General features: G+C 45.0%; 1 protein-coding gene across 4 annotated transcripts in view; it reads right to left on the reverse strand.

The window, feature by feature from the left end:
* The window catches only part of DOCK10 (dedicator of cytokinesis 10), a 377,455-nt gene that overhangs the window by 269,493 nt on the left and 89,206 nt on the right, over positions 1-18,756 (reverse strand). For 3 of the 4 annotated variants that reach the window (XM_068280788.1, XM_068280792.1, XM_068280787.1), the window contains exon 1: positions 4,832-5,148. The exons of the other annotated variant lie outside the window; for it this stretch is intronic. In XM_068280788.1, the coding sequence (XP_068136889.1) occupies positions 4,832-4,993 (162 nt within the window). In that variant the 5' untranslated portion in view covers positions 4,994-5,148. Of the gene's footprint in view, positions 1-4,831; positions 5,149-18,756 lie in introns of those variants that run through there. 4 annotated transcript variants of the gene reach the window in all.

The following is an 18,756-nucleotide window of genomic DNA, read 5'->3' on the forward strand; positions in this document are numbered from 1 at the left end:
ACTGCCGCTTTGAATAAAAGGACTATTTGTACATATTATATGTAGGATACAGTACTGTAAGTGCCAGCTTGTGAATTGCTTTGTACGGTTCACATGTGCAGACATTCCATAGCCACGGGAAAAGAAATGTTGGTTCAAATTGCTACATCACTGAATGCCAGTTGTGACACTAATGAGCATGATGAGGGTGTGTTAATAATACGCTCCTTCCACCGCTCATTCTGCATTTCCATGTGCACGAGGCTGCATTGCTGATGCTCAGATACTGAATTATGCTTAGCCCTGCTTCCATGGCAGGAATCCACCAATCATAGGCAGAGTGGTGTGCATTAACCAAATAGCCCAATTTTGCTGTTTTTGATCTTTTTTTTTTAAGTGTTGGAAAGGGACTAGAAAGATCTGCATTTTGTATTGCTGTCTGTACCCTCATTAAAGAAATGTTCCCTCACTATCTCCGGGATATTCGTTAAACATTGTGGCTTTAAAGTGTACCTGAGATGAACAGAGAGAAGTATTTTTACTTACTTGGGGCTTCTTCCAACCTCCTGTAGTCCTTCTGCTTCCTCAATGTTCTCACAGACCCCTTTGTTGTGCCACTGTTAGCCCCATAAAGTCCACGACTCCACTCAATCGTGAACTACTGTGCATCCATGGTTCTGGCCGTGTGCACCTGCCATGGCTGGGAGCATTCTGCAAATGCGCAATCCTTTAAGTCCTGTTAGTTGGCTTGCACAGAATGCTCCCGGCCACTAGAGCAAGATGGAAGAGGCACACGGCCCATAACAGCGCATGCGCAGTGACCCAACTGGATTGTGGACATCACAGTAGCACAGCAGAGGGCATCAACAGGACATCAAGGGAGCAGATTTCTCGACTTCCTTTCTAGGCAGGAAGTGCTGGTAATTCTCACAGCTGGGGATACAAGAGAGAAATAAAATCCTAAAAAGAGAGTCTACGCCCTTTCTACACTCTCTAAAACTGAAACAAAATTGATATTTATTAGGAATCATTTAATTTCAGCTTTCATGTTGTTTGGGCAATTACGGTAAGAAGAAAGTTGTAGTTGATTGAATATAAAGGTTACCATAAGGCTGTTGTTCTGATCCAGTGACTCTTATCATTTCAGTTACTGAACCAGAATGAATATGCATATTGCTCTGAGTCTGTTGGCTGCATGCTTGTTCCAGGCACTACTGAAGCCAAAAGATCAGCCTCGTGGCTCGGCATCCAAGATGGCAGCCACCATAGTCTTCTCATTTCAGCTTCCCTTTAAAAATCAAGTTATTCTTAGCATCATCTTTTTGGTAACCTGTCTGTTATGTTCTGTTTAGAGAAAAAAATAGAAAAAATGTTTATGTCTATTGTTTAGAAAAAATTGTATGTGAAAAGTTCATAAACTACTTTATTAACCAAACGTGGAGTCATCCGGGTTAAGACGGATGGAAGAACATTTCAATAAACTACGAGACCTACAACCACTTACATCATAAATAATGGCTGAAATATTGACAGACTGATCACATTAACCTGAATAATTGATGTAGCGAGATACTGGATGTATGGAAACGTGAGGAATAAGACACTAAATGGGAACAAAGCACTTTTTGATCAATTTATATTTTTGTGTTTCTATTTGCACATTGAAACTAATTAAGTTTTCAGTAGAAACTATTTTCAGTAGAAACTATTGTTAATACAATCAGTATTCTGATGCATTTCCCTTCACCCTTGCTAGATTTCTCAGGATTTAAAGTTCTGAATGATAATACAAAAAAAAAGTAATAGCAACACACAGCTTTATTAGATTAGTGTTGCATTTATTTATTTATTTATTTATTCAACTTTCCTTTAAAAAAGATGATCAGTATTTTTTTTCCTGGCCATTTTCTCTGACCCATCAGCAATTAACCACCCTGGCGTTCTGATTAAATCGCCAGGGTGGCTGCGGGAGGGTTTTTTTTAAATAAAAAAAAAACTATTTCATGCAGCCAACTGAAAGTTGGCTGCATGAAAGCCCACTAGAGGGCGCTCCGGAGGCGATCTTCCGATCGCCTCCGGCGCCCAGAATAAACAAGGAAGGCCGCAATGAGCGGCCTTCCTTGTTTTGCTTATATCGTCGCCATAGCGTCGAGCGGAGTGATGTCATCGACGTCAGCCGACGTCGTGACGTCAGCCGCCTCCGATCCAGCCCTTAGCGCTGGCCGGAACTTTTTGTTCCGGCTACGCTGGGCTCAGGCGGCTGGGGGGACCCTCTTTCGCCGCTGCTCGCGGCGAATCGCCGCAGAGCGGCGGCGATCAGGCAGCACACGCGGCTGGCAAAGTGCCGGCTGCGTGTGCTGCTTTTTATTTCATTAAAATCGGCCCAGCAGGGCCTGAGCGGCAGCCGCTGGCGGTGTTGGACGAGCTGAGCTCGTCCAGACCGCTCAGCTGGTTAACACCCCCTCTCTCTTCAGGCCACGCGCCTATTGCATTCACTTGGAGTGAGCGCTCTTCAAATGCATAGAATAGCCCGACTGACGAGACTGAAAGAAGATTACCAGGGCCGATAGCGGGTGAACAGAGCCACCTGGCAGGACGGAGAGGGAGGCAACGGCGGTCATGAGGTTGGAAGAAGCCCCAGTTAAGCAGGGCCGGTTTAAGCAACAATGGGGCCCCAGGGCAAAATAAACCTGGGGGCCCCCCCAACATATACCCCGGAACAAAAATCGGCATTAGGGGACCTTTTTTGCAGCTGGTATAGTCAGGGTGTGAAGTCCCAATCGGTCAGAGCTCCACATTCTGGCTATCCCAGCCTGAATGGGGGACAAGGGGTTAAAAGGTTTCAGGAGAAGGGACCCCACATAATTTAAAAAAAAAAACATTCCCACACTCTAAACATTAAAAAAAATTGGGAAAATAGAAAAAAATGCCAGGGATCTTCATACAGCCATATTGCGGCTGTATAGCGATCCCTGGCCAAAGTGCTGCGGCTGCGTATAGGCCCCTGGAAACCCCGTCAGGAAATTTATTGCTCTTTCTTTTGATGCATGTAAAATTACACTACCGTTAGGTTTGCTACTAAAAGTTACATTTACCGCATTTAAAACTATACTTTTTTCCTTCAAAACTTTAAAATCGATTTTCTCAAAAACTATAAGGTCTTTTTGAAAAATAGTTTTTTCCTCTTATTCCTAATGATTTCCTTAACATATCCTGCAAATTTAGGGTTTCTAGGATTTAAGGTGGATTTGCTATTAACCATTAAAGTCGGCAGGTTTTTAAATGTGTTTTTTTTTCCTTTGAAACTTTAAAATCAATTTTCTCAAAAACTATAAGGCCGATTTGAAAAATTTTTTTTCCTCTTGTAGCCACTGGGGGCCCCTACAAGCTCTGGGGCCCTGGGGCAGCTGCCTCCTTTGCCTTAATGGTAGCGCCGGCCCTGCAGTTAAGTATAAATTCTTTTACATCCGTCATCTCAGGTTACTTTTAGGTGAATTTCTAAGTCTTTTTTCTTTACCTTGCTTTAGGGTTGCTTTAATGGGGACAGTGACAACAATGAAAAACAATAAAAAGAAATACATTTCTATTACATCCATTTTTATAAATGGATGGAGCACCACTTTAAGGGAATTGAACGTTAACTAACGTCAGCCAATATTACAAATATATTAGTATTTTTAACAACGATAGCATTTATTAGGCACAATTATTGTCTGTAACTGAAATATAAAACAGACAATAATGTGAATTGCATGGTACAGACACAAGACAGCCAATAGGAATGTGGTACTTCTCTGAAAACAAATCATAGAAAGAGATACATCCTTGTTAGTTTTCCTCACAAAAACTTGCCTCAGTAAAAGGTCCCACCAGGCTGAGGTGTTCTGCAGACACACACATGTTGTTCTGTCTGGAACACACACACCGGGCCCAAAGAAGTACTCTGTGGTTCTGGGACTCTGAACCTTAGCTTAGCTAGCATTTGGCTGGCCAGCTGGTAAACATTAGCCTGCCGGCCAATAACAACACAGATCACCTCACAGAATATGGTACTGTACTTGATCCTAGACATAGCAACCCTGCTCTGTGCTGTAATACAGCATAACGATTACTGCTAGCAGGCAAGTGAGCCCTGTACACACAGTACTATGGAAATTCTCCATGTAGATGACTTTTATTTTTCAGCCCTGGAAGCTAAAATGCTCATACATATTAACTATTCAGCTCCCTATAACTGTAGAACTTATATTTGCTTTGGTTTCTGCACTGATTTACATAAATCCTCTTAATATCATAAATGGCAGTCTGTAACTTTCAAACTTCACACTTTTCCATCTCCAAAGAGAAAGTGCAAAATAAATTATACTCATAATAGCATTACAACACAATAACATATCAAAATAGATCACGCTGAACCCAAACAGCTTGCCAAAAGCTTTTATGTGTCCGATAATGTGTAGAATAAGTGCATGAGGTATCAGATAACTGAAATATGAGTTGCCGGGTGATAAGACAGAAAGCCAATACATGCGATCTCCATCACATCACTGCTGTCAATCACTTCATTCCAGAACTATAGAGCATCAGTCCATCCTGATAAACCTCTACACCAGCCCATACAGAACAGCAGGGACATGCATCTTCACACTGACGTATACAGCTGTTATATAACATAAAGGCGCTATAAAACATAAAATACGTATAAGAAAAAAAACAAATCAAGAACAGTATCATATAAAAGAGCTGAAATCAGATTACACTCATGCACATGGTGTTATTAATAAATGACACAGCTGGATCCGTATGAAATAATCCTGTGGCTGCTGTCACAGTTAGCTAAAGCATACCCTACCATTATGATGAGAGTTCTCGGTCTGCTCATTTCATCCACATCATCCTGTAGCACAATCTCATGTGACAGATCCTCCTGTCGTCTGGTGCAAATATGGGGACAGCTCCTCTGTACCACAGAGCGAAAGGCTTGGAGCAGAACAATGCTGGCAGCACAGCCCATATCTGCATCCTGAAGCCCACAAAATAACTTCTATGTTGATGCTATGTTTGTCCAACAGTGGCTCCTTGTCCCTGAAAGCAGCCTACACTGCAGCTGCAGCCAGACAGCTCTCCAATCAGTTCCTGCTGCCCTGATCATCTGATCACAACTAAATAGCTTGGATGCAGCTGGAGGAACAGACTTCATCTACTGTAACTGAACACTTGCAGAGACATGAGGGTATGAGAGACCGGCTCCAAATCATTCTCAAACGGAGAGAGCAAGCTTTTCCTTTCCCTTACAGGGCAGGCAACCAGGCAGATCTGCATTCCATACTTCTTCTATTAGAATCATGTGTTGGAATAAAAGATTCTTGCTAGCTGGAGCAGAGTCAGGAAATAGTGTCATCTTGTAAACCATAATGTTGAATAGTTCATATTTATCCAGTTTACCATGCTGGGAAATGACAACATTAGCTGGCTTATTTATGAAAAGTGTAAAGCAAAAATAGCATTTTCTTTTTGTTCTTCACTTTTTTAAATCCAGTCTTGACTTTTGCAATGCCAGATTTATAAAAGGATGCTCAGATTAAATGTGGTTTCAACAATTGCTGATTGCAGTAACATAATTAAACTAAAGAGGAACTTTACTAAAAGATAGTAGTAGAGGGGAGGGACAAATCAATACACTGCAAAGCAAGAAGTTACAAAAAATAGATCAAGAAATGATTGATACTTGTCATGTAATTTGTTTATGTTGTTTTATCCACCATGAACCTGCGGGTCATCAACTTTACTACTGGCAGACATGAAAAAAAAAACAGACAGCACCAACTGCCATTATCTTTAATCACATTCACTAACAATGTGATAGTCTAAAAGGTTGGAGACAGTGCTTGCTTGCCAGTTGAAAACACTTGTTATTACCCATAATGCAATGAGGTTCTCAGACGAGTACAGTAAAAAATGCGAAAAAATGGTGCATGAGTGATGCCGATAATGGCATCTTGCAAAGGGTATTTAACATTTCAGAATTGTCCTAAAACATCAAATAAACTTAGCAATAAGATGTAATTATTGGCATCTCTAATACATTACCTTGTCCCGGCAATCGCGTCTCCTCCTGTACTTCCTGTTTAGTGTGCAAGAGTCCTGCAGCCAGCCAATCACCATGCGGGGACTGAAGCCGCATGGTAAATGGATAGCTGCAAAACAGCTGCAAACTAACAAGGAAGTGAAGGAGACGTGATCGCCCGGGAACAGGTAATATATACTAATGCCCCTGCCTACTCTCACACTGAACCCGCCCTCTGCCTAAACCTTACCACTCCACTCCCCCCTACTTAAAGCTAAACCTAAGTACTGTACCCCCGCTGCGCTGCATAATACTCACCACCCTGCCTGTACCGGTCTCCCTTCTGCCATAGGCAGCAGTAGTACAAGCCCCAATTAGCGGCAAGAAGTTTAAACTATGCTGCCCGCTATAAAGAGCCCACTAGGCACCATTTATTATTTATCAAGCGCCATAATTTAACCTTCTTGCTGCTAATCGCTGCTTGTACTATTGCCATTTTTATAGGTGCTCATCCTACAGACAGGAAATTGTCAGGGCTATGGCCATGACATCAAACTGTGGGAGGGGTTTCACCACAATATCAGCCATACAGACATCCCTAAAGATCTATTTGAGAAAAGATTAAGATTTCTCATGGGAAAGAGGGTATCTTGTACGGACTGGGATGAAGTTCAATCGTGGGTTAAAATTCCTCTTAAAAGCTCCATTTTCTTGAATGTAGTATTTAATCACTAGCTGCAACCATTACATCTTGCCAGAAAGCAGCAGTATGTGACCCTTTGACTTGCATTCAGGCCAGGTTCTGTTACTTATGTTTTACACTCGCACAGGCCGACCCGCAGATATGCCCACGGCACAAAGTCTCCCTGCAGTTCTCCATGCAGAACATGCATTGGAAAGATGTCTGTTAGGCCCGGTTCACACTTGCGGTTTTGCAAAAACCGCACCGGATGTCCGGACCGCACCGGAGCCGGATCGGACCTGAACCGTACGGTTCCTGTCCGGATCCGGTCCGGTTGCATACGGTTTCCGTGCGGTATGAACACGGTTGCGGTCCGGATCCGGATTCTTAAAGAGATAACAACCTGTATAAAAACAAAAAAAAATGTTGGGGTCTGGGAGGTCAGCAGAAGGGGGACCTGTGGAATCAGGCCCTCCGCTGTTTAGCACTCACCTCCACCTCCAACATGCTGCCAACATCTCCAGCTCGTGCTGCTCCACTCCAAAATGGTTGCCCATGTGTCCCCGATACAATATCGCCGCAACAATCCTCATAGGAAGTGGGGTAGAACATCCGGATTTTTTGCCAGTGTGTTGTGCGCTCTCCGGTTCTCATTGGTTTCCATTGGCCGGATGGTGCAGTCCGGCTCCGCCCCGGATACGGCTGCCGGAGGAGCCGGACCAAAAAATAGCGCATGTTGGAACGGACACCGGAGTCCGGATCCGGTCCGGCTCCGGTCCGGACGAAACGGACACATGTGAACCCTGGCATAGACTTACATTGCTATGCCGTGCGTCCGTTTCGTCCGGCCAGCATGCGGTGCGGCTCCGGCACGGCTATTCCGGATAGCCACCGCTAATGTGAACCGGGCCTAACTATAGTTACCTCTCCCAACTCCAGTAGCAGTCTTCACATCTACCTTGCAGCTCCGAACTCCCTGCGAGAGCTCTGCGGTATACTGTCATGTGATTATAGCGAAGCGTGAAGGTCTTGCAGGGAGTACAAAACTGCAGGGAAGACGTAAGGACTGCTGCAAAAGCCGGGTGAGAAAAGTAATGTATAAATACAGGCACGCTCTACATGCACGCTTTGCATAGGGGTCTCCGCACATAAACCTAATCTTACCATTCACTGATAAGCCGACTCATCCCCCCCCTCCCTTTCCCTACACACTTTTGAAACATTATTTTGATGTTCAAGTCAGCTTACCTGTGGCTATATACAGTATGTTACAACAGGGCTTTGGGGAAACTAGCAAACATGGGTCTTTAATCAATTAACTTTTTCTCCTGAGTTTTCTCCTAGGAGATAAGTTTTCATCTTCTCTTTAAAATAACTTTTCAGCACTTTGCAACTGAAAAAATACTAGCAGTGCGTCCAAAATTATTCTGAGTAGTTTCTTGCTTGTTGGTGGCTTAAAAGGCACGATGTAGAGAAGGTGTGAAAATATCCTTAAAGAGAATCTGTATTGTTAAAATCGCACAAAAGTAAACATACCAGTGTGTTAGGGGACATCTCCTATTACCATCTGTCACAATTTCACCGCTCCTCACCGCATTAAAAGTAGTCAAAAACAGTTTTAAAAAGTTTGTTTATAAACAAACAAAATGGCCACCAAAACAGGAAGTAGATTGATGTACAGTATGTCCACACATAGAAAATACATCCATACACAAGCAGGCTGTATACAGCCTTACTTCTGAATCTCAAGAGATCACTTGTGTGTGTTTACCTTCTGTCCCCAACTTCTCTCATGCACTGAACATTACAGGCTTCCTGCAGACAGCTCTGCCTGTGCCTATGTCGTTAATTCCTCAGTATGTGACAGACCAGCTCCTTTCACAGCCTCCAGAGGAGGAATTTTATCCAGCTCTCTTCTATCACTGATAAGATAGCAGAGAAGCTGCTGGCTTATGTAAATAAAACACACACTGGAGTGTGCATAGAGGAACAGACACTTCCAGACACAGGCCGACAAGTCTGACAGGGGAAAGATACATTGATTTATTACAGAGATGGTTATAGTAGAAAGAGCTACAGTGAGCCAGAACACATTAGAATAGGTTTAGGAACTTGTAGGATGGTAGAAAAAACATTGTAATTTTTGTTACAGAGTCACTTTAAGGAGAACACTCAGGAGAAAAAGTAAATTGCATTTGGGCCATGGTGTTTAAGGCTACATTCACACTTGCTGCCTTTCATAGCGTTGTGGTACTCTTCCCCGCCGCAGATTGTTACGAGGGCAATGTAAGTCTATAGAGACTTACACACTATAGCGAAGCAATGCAGTGTGACAGAAGTATGCAAGCCTGCCACAAACTATGCAGTGAGTTGCCGCATGATCTGCGCCTAACTCACGGATTGTGCAGCTATGCCGATGTGCTAAGTGAGCATGAGCAATTGTGGTAGTGACAGGTCCGCATGTGCAGAGTGACGGTACTCCAGTGCCATACTTCCTGTCCAGCAGGAAAAATGTCAGTAAGAAGGAGCGCACTCAGAACACACTTAGCTTCAGGGTAACATGCACAGGAAGAATGGTGCGGGACGATCGTTCTGCCTCAGGCTCTTCTGCCACAGGATGATTGCATTGCACAAATGTGAAATTAGCCTAAAGCTAGTATCACTGCAATTGTTATTGCACGATCTATAAAACGTTGATCAGAGCGATCGCCAATTTATAAATGGAGACTGTGAATTTTGATTGCAAAAAAATGTGAAATTTGATTGAAATGAAAGTGTGGATCAGGCAGAAAAGACAGATGGTCACAATTTTCATTCATAAATAAGTAAACTTCTCTGTTGACTTGGCTAAGTGATCCCAAGGATATGCACATCGTTTTTCCTGTAGACTGAACAGGATGATGCTACATAATGTTACATAATGCATCGTTTGTGTTTAAAGATAATCCTTGTCCTTGAAGCTGTAATGCAGTCAATCTGCTTCTTCTTTGATGTCCAGGCTCATTCAGATTTGTCAGACAGCTAGCTAGAGACAGTATATTTATAACTTTTGTTATTGACACCTTTTAAAGAACAAAACATTTTTTTAGGTTAATTTCACACATGACATGACATGAGGCATGTGGTATAGCAATATTTCTCCCCACCTCTCCCTCATCGAAGGTCATCGCAGTGGCCATTAGTCTCTATGAGATTGGTCCCAGTACCCACGGAACTACGTAATGCGATGGAAGTGCAGACTCTGCAGTGCATTGCAAAGCAGTATGATTGCATAAGCTCAACACACACCATACAATCTTGGTTGTACAGATTTACCAAATCTATGTAGTATAAGGGCCAACGGATTGAAAATACCTTGAATGATTGATTGGATAAGCTCTTATACTACATGAAAGTGGTAAGATTGAACAACCTAGATTGTATGGTGTGTGTTTGGCACAGAGACAATCTATTCTAGATTGTTGCAGTGGCAGTGAGCATATCTTAACAAATCCAGTGACATACTTCCTGTCCAGCAGGGAGCATGTCACTGATCAGGGGGCGGAGCTATGCAAATAGCCCTGTCAGTGGAGTCTGCCGCAGGGTGTATAAAGGTGGCCTCTCATGTCGCAGGAAAATCGCACCACACGTAGCCTCCAAATTATACATGAAAAAGTGTCATTTCTATTCATTGTCCAGTTTGATGGCACGTCATGACCTTATGCTCTAATGAATCTACAATTAAATAAAAAACACATACTACCAGCAACTATAAAAGTTGACTGATATTTTTGTAGGCCATGTTTTTCTTTATTGAAGTGAGCAGTTCTGTGATACCTAAATGAAGCATGAAGGAAAAACCAGAGATGTACCATCCACCAGGCACCCTAGACTGGTTATTGGGGCCTAGTAGGTGTTAAAGGGCCCACCTGCCACCTTCTCTGACCTCTCTCCACTTCAGCTTACTAAAAGGACCACAAGGTGACCCCAAACCTACGACCTTGCCTAGGGCCCCATTACATCTTAATGCACCTCTGAAAAAAAGCTTATAAATATTAAAGGGATGCTGTAGTGCCCCCCGCCTCATTAGCATTGCAGCAATATATCCTTTGGTTATTTGTGCTCTCGGCCAGAGCCACAGAGATGTACTACCAGCCTCCTCCCCAAAGATATCTAAACCCCTCCCACTTTCCCCTCACTGGCCTGTCACATTGTGCAGTGACGGAGGGCAATCGATCAGCTCTTATGTCACTTGAAAGAAGGAGGCTGGCTACTTACAACCTGATAGATGGTTGCATAGGAGTACAAATTGCTGCTGAAATAGTGGACTCTACGATCTTGGAAGCCTCTGGACTATCCTGAGGCTTCCAGCTACTCATGTAACTTTTTTTTTCTTAATTCAGGTGCTCTTTAAAGGGAACCTGAAGTAAGAGGCTGCTTTCTTCATTCCTTTGCAAGCAATGGCAGTTACCTGGCTGTGTGAGGAGGGTTAGGGCTGGATGACCCAGGAGTGCAGTGTGATCAGGTGAAAGGAGGTATTGGGTCAGCTCGATGATCCACTGTGAAGATGAAAAACAAAAAAGAGCGCACACAGTATGCGTATGAAGGAAGAAGTACTGCCCTTCCAGGACCAGTCTCACCTGAATTGGCAAAATGTAGGTTTAGAACGGCCTTAAATAGCGTTCGTACCACTCGTGGCCGGGGACCAGACACAGGCAGTTAGGAGACTCTGGAGGAGGAGCTAGGAGTCAGCGCAGGAGTTCCGATGTCGAGAGTCACTGGCAGCGTCTCTCACAGAATCCTTCCAGAAGCAAGTAGACGCACCGTAGCACGGGCACACACTCTCATGGAGGGAGAGTGGCAACCCAGTGCGCATTTGCTACTGTAACTTGTGTACCGAGAACCGCGATCACATGCTTATATAAGTAGTGTGCAGGTGTTTTGGTAGGTGAAGGAAGAGCAGGTCTAGTGTTTAGTTTAAACTTTTATTGCATTTGGCAATGTTTCACAGAGGAACTCCCTCCGTTTCTTCAGTTACCTGATTGTGGTGAGAGAATTAGGCTTTAGTTATTCTTGCGTTACACACCTGCAACAAGCATACAGCCAGTGGAGTCAGACCAGAGTGGAGTCCGACCAGAGTCAGGCAACTGACATTGTTTGTAAGGGAATGAAGTTGACAGCCTCCATATTCCTCCTACTTCAGGTTCCCTTTGAAGGTAGAGGTACTTGCAGGAGGCACTACAAGTGATGTCTATAACTGCAGCCCTTTCCATGTCACTGTAGCATGATCCACAAACATATGATTTCCAGGAATGCTGACTTTAAAAAATTGATGATAAACACAAGAAGGATTTTTTGAAACATTTAAACAATATTAATTTCCAACTAAATGTAAGAAATGAGGGAGATGCAAGTTGTCCCTTGACAAGTATAGTATCTTCATTGTGCAATGCTTTATGACTGGCTGGCTTAGTTGTCAGCAGGGATCAACAGCAACAATACAAGATAAACTTCTTTCCAGCTGAAAGAACAAGAAATCCGCAGCTACACTGATTATAAAAAAAGACTGAAGCTCAGATTTACGGCCCAAGTTCAGATTATTTGCCTGCGTTTCATAGAACATTGCTTTTAAGAAAATAAACAGATTTCTCTAAACAATATTGCACAATTTTGCCAAATAAAAAAAAGTAGTTTTGATGATATTTGTCTAGACTCTTCAGTGACAATAAATGTGCTTATTGAGCAAAGCTTCCTGGCCAGTCAGCGCCTCTGTCACCATTGGATTGGCCAATCCTAGATTTGTTTAGGTGTTAAAGGAGTTATCAATCAAAATGTGCTGCCCCACGATATACTTACCCGGGGTTTCCTCCAGCCCCTTGCAGCCTACATGTCCCTCGCAGCATCTCTGCTCGCAGCCGCCGGACCGGGGTCCCCACCGGTGCAGAGGCCGACCTCGAGGTTGTCCTTACTGTGCCTGAACGAGCGCCGCCGTCAATCAAGTCCACGTTGTCCGTAGTGTACTGCACAGGTGCAAAACTACTACGCCTGCACAGTACACTGCGGACAACGTGGACTTGATTGACAGCAGTGCTCATGCAGGTGCAGTAGAGGATGTCTGCCTCTGCACCGGTGGGGACCCCGGTCCGGCAGCTGTGAGCGGAGATGCTGAGAGGGACATGTCGGCTGCAAGGGGCTGGAGGAAATCCAGGGTAAGTATATCATGGGGCAGCACATTTTGATTGATAACTCCTTTAAAGCGGATCCGAGATGAAAACCTAACTATAACAAGTAACTTGTCTATATATCTTATCTAAAGTTTAGAAAGTTTACACAGCAAATCTAGCTGCAAACAGATTTAATAGAATATGATTATGTCTTCCTGTGATACAATGACAGCAGCCATGTTGTTTGTAAACATTACACAGAGGCAGGCTCATCTGCATCTTGAGCAAAGAAACCTAATCCCCCCTCCTCCCCTCTGACTCTGAAATCAATGGCTAGTAACACCTCCCCCTCCTCCTGCCCAGACTGAGCTCCCATGAGCCCTTGCTACTGCCAAGGCTCTCTGGAGAAGCTGTGGGCATGGCTTGTTTAGTTTATAGGGAATTCGAGTATTAACACAAAAACAAAAAAGTATTTTGCTTGAGGAATGCCCTATAAACAATAGGAAAGGAACACAATTATGCAATGAATAAAAGTTCACCTCGGATACACTTTAAGGCCTCAAGTTAAGTACACACCTTCAATTTCTGATGCCTAGTGTCTGGGCTCGACCCCTTGGGTGACAGTTAGAGGACAAGTTCTATACAAACATGTTTCTAAATGATAAGCTAGAGAGCTGCTTTTTGGTATGAAGGGAAGCGGGGGAACTAGGAGTGAGAAACATTGGAGCAGCTTTCCATGGGCAGGGGAGTGGGAAGAACAATTTGTTCGGCGTTAGCTCAAGTGTCGGAGTTTGTAGGAGTAGGTCAAGGGAGGGTTATTGTGAGAAGATAGTTAGGTGATAGTAAAATATCAGGTATCGGTTGAAAAGGGCGCCTGAGCTGCCTGTATGAAAAGGGCGCCGCCATAGACATCAATGTTATTTCTGGAAATATGGGCTACAAGGTGTAGAAAAGGGCGCCTGAGTTTTGATATAGGCTACAAGCGGGCTCCCCTTTGTAGCCCATATTTTTTCGGCTACAAGGTTTTCGGCTACAGTAGGGCGCCTCTTTGTAGTCCATATTTTTTCGGCTACAAGGTGTGAGGAAACGTGGAAAAGCTGCCGCAAGGGCTCAGAGTGAGGCGGCTGTTTCCGCGTTTAACATGGCGGCACAACGCGGAGAAACCGCCGCATGCCGCATGGACAGAGCGGTGGAGTCCGCGTTGGAGGCGGCAGATTGCACGCATGACAGAGCAGCTGACAGTGCGGCTGGACGCGGGGAAACCGCCGCTCGCTTAGAGAGCGGGGCGGCGGTCCCCGCGCTTGAATTAAGGGTTACATTGCAAGACATGTCTGGTGTGGCTGGGACTGCTAGTCCACACAGATTCAGAAGGACGCGCGCGCGCGCTAAAGGGCAGAGCTTATATGACAGCCAGAAAAGGGTCAGCTGACCAGGCTGGTCAGCTGACATTTTCACTACTCGCCATTAGTCCAGCACTTAAGGGAGGCGCCGGAGAGCACCTTACTATATATACTGGGTGCTGGGCATTCTCTGGTTGTCTGCCGTTGCGATCACTACGTGGTAGCACTCAGACCTTGTCTGTATCTGTGTTCTAGCATAGTTTCCAAAGGTGTTGACATCAAGGCTAAGGCTTTCACACCTTAGCGTTAGGAACTTTGCATTGAATTATTTGTTATGACCTTCTGCTTGCCTGACTATTCCTCTGAACTCTGATCTTGTACCTTGCTATCTCTGATATCCTGTTGCCAAACTCTGCTCGTTCCTGGACTCTGTATTTGCATCCTGATTCTGTACCTTATCTGTCTGTGTGTTTACGACCCGGCTAGCCGACCTCGAGAACTGGCCTTACTGTTAGAGGCAGTTCCCAGACCTGTTAGTGACCCCCTTCCTCTCGTGTGTCACTTACGCTCTGACCTTCCTACTTTCAGCCTAGCTCCTCCCTCTTGGAGAGTCTAGGCCATAGGAAGGAACATACTTCTGGAGAAGTACTCAAAGTATACTGTTGCATCTAAACACTTTCTTGTTCTCCCTGGTGTCCAGAGGTTAGTAGATATATCTGATTATCGGTGATACTGCAGATCACCAATAATCGGGTATATTCTGTATTCCTGGTGAGACTGCAGTTCACCGGTAATCAGACCCTCTCTGTGTTACACCGATCGTTACAGAACAGCAGACCAAAAATGCAAATGGACGCACACACTGACCGTCTGGGCGCACTTGCCACTTCGGTGGAAAACATCAACCAAGTGCTGGGTAGTCACAAGACTATGATTGAAGCCTTGTCTGGTTCTTTACAAACCCTCCAGACAGCAGTGAATGAGGTGCGATCCCCTCCTAGCTCTGATATATGTTTGCCTGTACCCGACAAATTTTCTGGTGATAGATCTGACTTCCGAAATTTTAAAAGTAGAGTGTTATCTTACTTTGAGTTAAGACCCCGATCTTCTGGAAATATGACCCAAAGGGTCACATTTATTAAGACTTTGTTATCAGGTGATTCTCAGACGTGGGCGTACAGTTTGCCCACCGGGGATTTGGCCCTCTCTTCTGTGGATGAATTTTTTAAAGCCATGGCAGTAATTTACGACGACCCAGACCTTGCCGTGACCTCTGAGCGGAAGCTCAAGCTCTTGCGTCAAGGCAAGGGTCCGGTCGAGGATTACGCAGCCGAATTTAGGAGGTGGTCAGTTTCAGCCAGGTGGGACACCTATGCCCCATTAGATTGTTTCTTATCAGGGTTGTCAGATGAGGTTTCAGATCTCATGTTAAGTCTGCCTGAACCTAAGACAGTCGATGAGGCCATTTCATCGGCCATTCGAGTCGACCGCAGACTGCGTTATCAGAAACAGACCTGGGGTAGTAGTCATGTAAGAATGGTGTCCTACGCTGCGCCTCCAGTAACTCCACCTCCTCCTGTCTCGCCTCCACCTGAACCAATGCAAATTGGTCGGTCAAAACTATCCCAAGTGGAGTGAAGACGCAGGATGTCCAAGCGGCTGTGTCTTTACTGCGCAGAGGGGGGTCATAGAGTACGTAATTGCCCTAACAAGCCGGGAAACGCTATTTCCTAGGAGTTGTAGGGGGTAGCACCCTAGGCACGCAGCTTTTACCCCTCGAAGATAAACGGTTACTCCCTTCCTGTACAGTCACATGGGAAGATAAAACTGAGACTTCTGAGGCTTTTATTGATTCTGGCTCTGCAGCTAATTTTATGGATTTTGAATTTGCTAAGAGATTGGGTATTCCGTTCACCCCAGTAAAACCACCCATTCAGGTTACGGCAGTAGATGATTCCCCCCTGCAAAGTGATCATCCGCTGTCTCAGACACCAGAGGTGGAAGTCACTATAGGGGTGTTACATACAGAGAGACTACAGTTTTTTGTGTTACACATGACCACCTCCACAGTCATCCTTGGCATGCCATGGCTACACTTACACTCTCCACAGATTAATTGGGCTATCGGGCAGTTAACTAGTTGGTCAGATCGCTGTTTTCAGCAGTGTTTAGGGTGAGTGACACTGGGCCAGACCAGGATCCAGTTGGAGGGGGTACCAGTACAATACTCCGAGTATTCTGATGTGTTCTGTCCCAAAGCTGCAGACAAGTTACCTCCACATCGCCCCTTTGATTGCCCTATCGATCTCCGATCGGGTTGTTTGCCCCCTAGGGGCCATCTTTACAATTTGTCTGGTCCAGAGAAAGTGGCCATGCAGGAATACATTCGTGAAAATTTAGCCAAGGGGTTCATTCGTCCTTCCCGGTCACCTGCTGGCACAGGTTTCTTTTTTGTTAAGAAAAAAGATGGAGGTCTGTGGCCTTGCATTGATTACCGGGGCCTGAATAAAATCACGGTAAAGAATCGCTACCCTTTGCCCTTGATAGATGACTTGTTTACACAGATAACCGACGCTAAGATCTTTTCAAGAATCATAAGGGGCGATGAATGGAAGACGGCCTTTAACACGCCCGACGGGCATTACGAGTACCTGGTGATGCCCTTCGGGCTGTGTAACGCCCCGGTCGTCTTTCAGGAACTGATCAATGAGGTATTCAGGGAGGTATTGGGCAAGTTTGTGTTGGTATACCTAGATGATATACTTATCTTTTTTAACAACCTCTCTGAGCACAGGACACATGTCAAGTTTGTATTGGATAAACTGAGACAAAACATGCTCTACGCCAAATTGGAGAAATGCATTTTCGAAGTAACATCTGTCACCTTTTTAGGGTACATTATTTCCACCTCGGGCCTGTCTATGGATCCTGCCAAGGTTTCTGCTGTGTTGGAATGGCCTCAACCAGTGGGGTTGAAATCTCTTCAGAGATTTCTAGGCTTTGCCAATTACTATAGAAGGTTCATAAAGGGGTACTCCACTGTTATTGCACCCCTCACCTGTCTCACTAAGAAAGGGGCAGATACTACCGACTGGTCTCCAGAAGCTCTGCATGCATTCTCCACTTTGAAAGATTTGTTTTGCTCTGCACCCATCCTGAGACACGTCGATACTTCCTATCCCTTTATTGTTGAGGTGGACGCCTCAGAGGTTGGGGTAGGGGCTGTGCTGTCGCAGCGATCTGGGTTGCAGGGTAGATTACACCCATGCACCTATTTTTCTCGTAGGTTCTCTCCGGCAGCGAGAAACTACGATATAGGCAACAGGAAACTCCTGGCCATCAAATTGGCCTTTGAAGAATGGCGTCATTGGTTGGAAGGAGCAGAACATACGATTACAGTTTACACTGAGCACAAAAATTTAGAATACATCGAGGGAGCCAAAGGATTAAGCCCCCGTCAGGCTCGATGGTCATTGTTCTTCTCGAGATTAAGATTTATAATTACGTACACCCCAGGGAGAAAAAACATTAAGGCAGATGCCCTGTCTAGATGCTTTGAGCCAGAGACAGCACAGCCCTCCCCCCCAGAGACCATTGTCCCCCAGAAACTGGTACTAGCTACAACTGAGACTTGGGAAGATTGGACAGAGACTTTAGGTCCTTTTCAGCAGGACATCCCGGAAGGGAAGCCCAAAGGGGTTATGTTCATCCCACTACCATTTCGCCTTCAGATTTTGCAGATGTTCCATTCACACAGGAATGCGGGACACCCTGGGGCCTCCAGAACACAGGATCTTGTAGCCAGATGCCCCTGGTGGCGTCTCTAGCAGCCGATTGCAAAGAGTTTGTTAGAGAGTGTGCGGTATGTGCGAGGAGTAAGCCCTCCCGACTGGCATCTGTGGGAAAATTGCAGCCCTTACCCACCCCGAGTGAGCCATGGACCCACCTGTCCATGGATTTTGTGGGTGAGCTCCCCAAGTCTGAGGACATGTCGGTCATTTGGGTGGTAGTCGTCCGTTTTAGTAAAATGGCCCATTTTGTGCCCTTGAAAGGACTCCCCTCGGCCCAGGAATTGGCCGATTTGTTCATCATCCATGTTTTCCGATTGCATGGCATTCCGGAAAACATCGTGTCAGATAGGGGAGTCCAATTTGTTTCCAGACTTTGGAGGGCATTCTGTCACCAAATGGGCATGGAACTGTCATTTTCGTCGGGCTACCACCCACAGACCAATGGTCAGACGGAAAGGGTCAACCAATCATTGGAACAGTTTTTAAGGTGTTACGTTGCTGAAGCGCAAAATGATTGGGTCAAGTTTTTACCCTTCGCAGAATTTGCGCACAATAATTTAAAAAGTTCCTCTTCAGGATTCTGTCCATTCCAGGTAGTGACCGGGAAATTGCCTAAATGCTCCCCTTTGCCAGTCGCCTCCACTCCGTTCCCAGCTCTGGAGGCCTGGCAAAGGTCATTTAAAGATATATGGTGGATTGTGAAAAATAATTTGGAGAAGGCGTTTCAAAGTCAAAAAGGTCAAGCTGACAAGAG

Source organism: Hyperolius riggenbachi, chromosome 4 (genome assembly GCF_040937935.1).
Source record: "Hyperolius riggenbachi isolate aHypRig1 chromosome 4, aHypRig1.pri, whole genome shotgun sequence".
NCBI classification, from domain to species: domain Eukaryota; kingdom Metazoa; phylum Chordata; class Amphibia; order Anura; family Hyperoliidae; genus Hyperolius; species Hyperolius riggenbachi.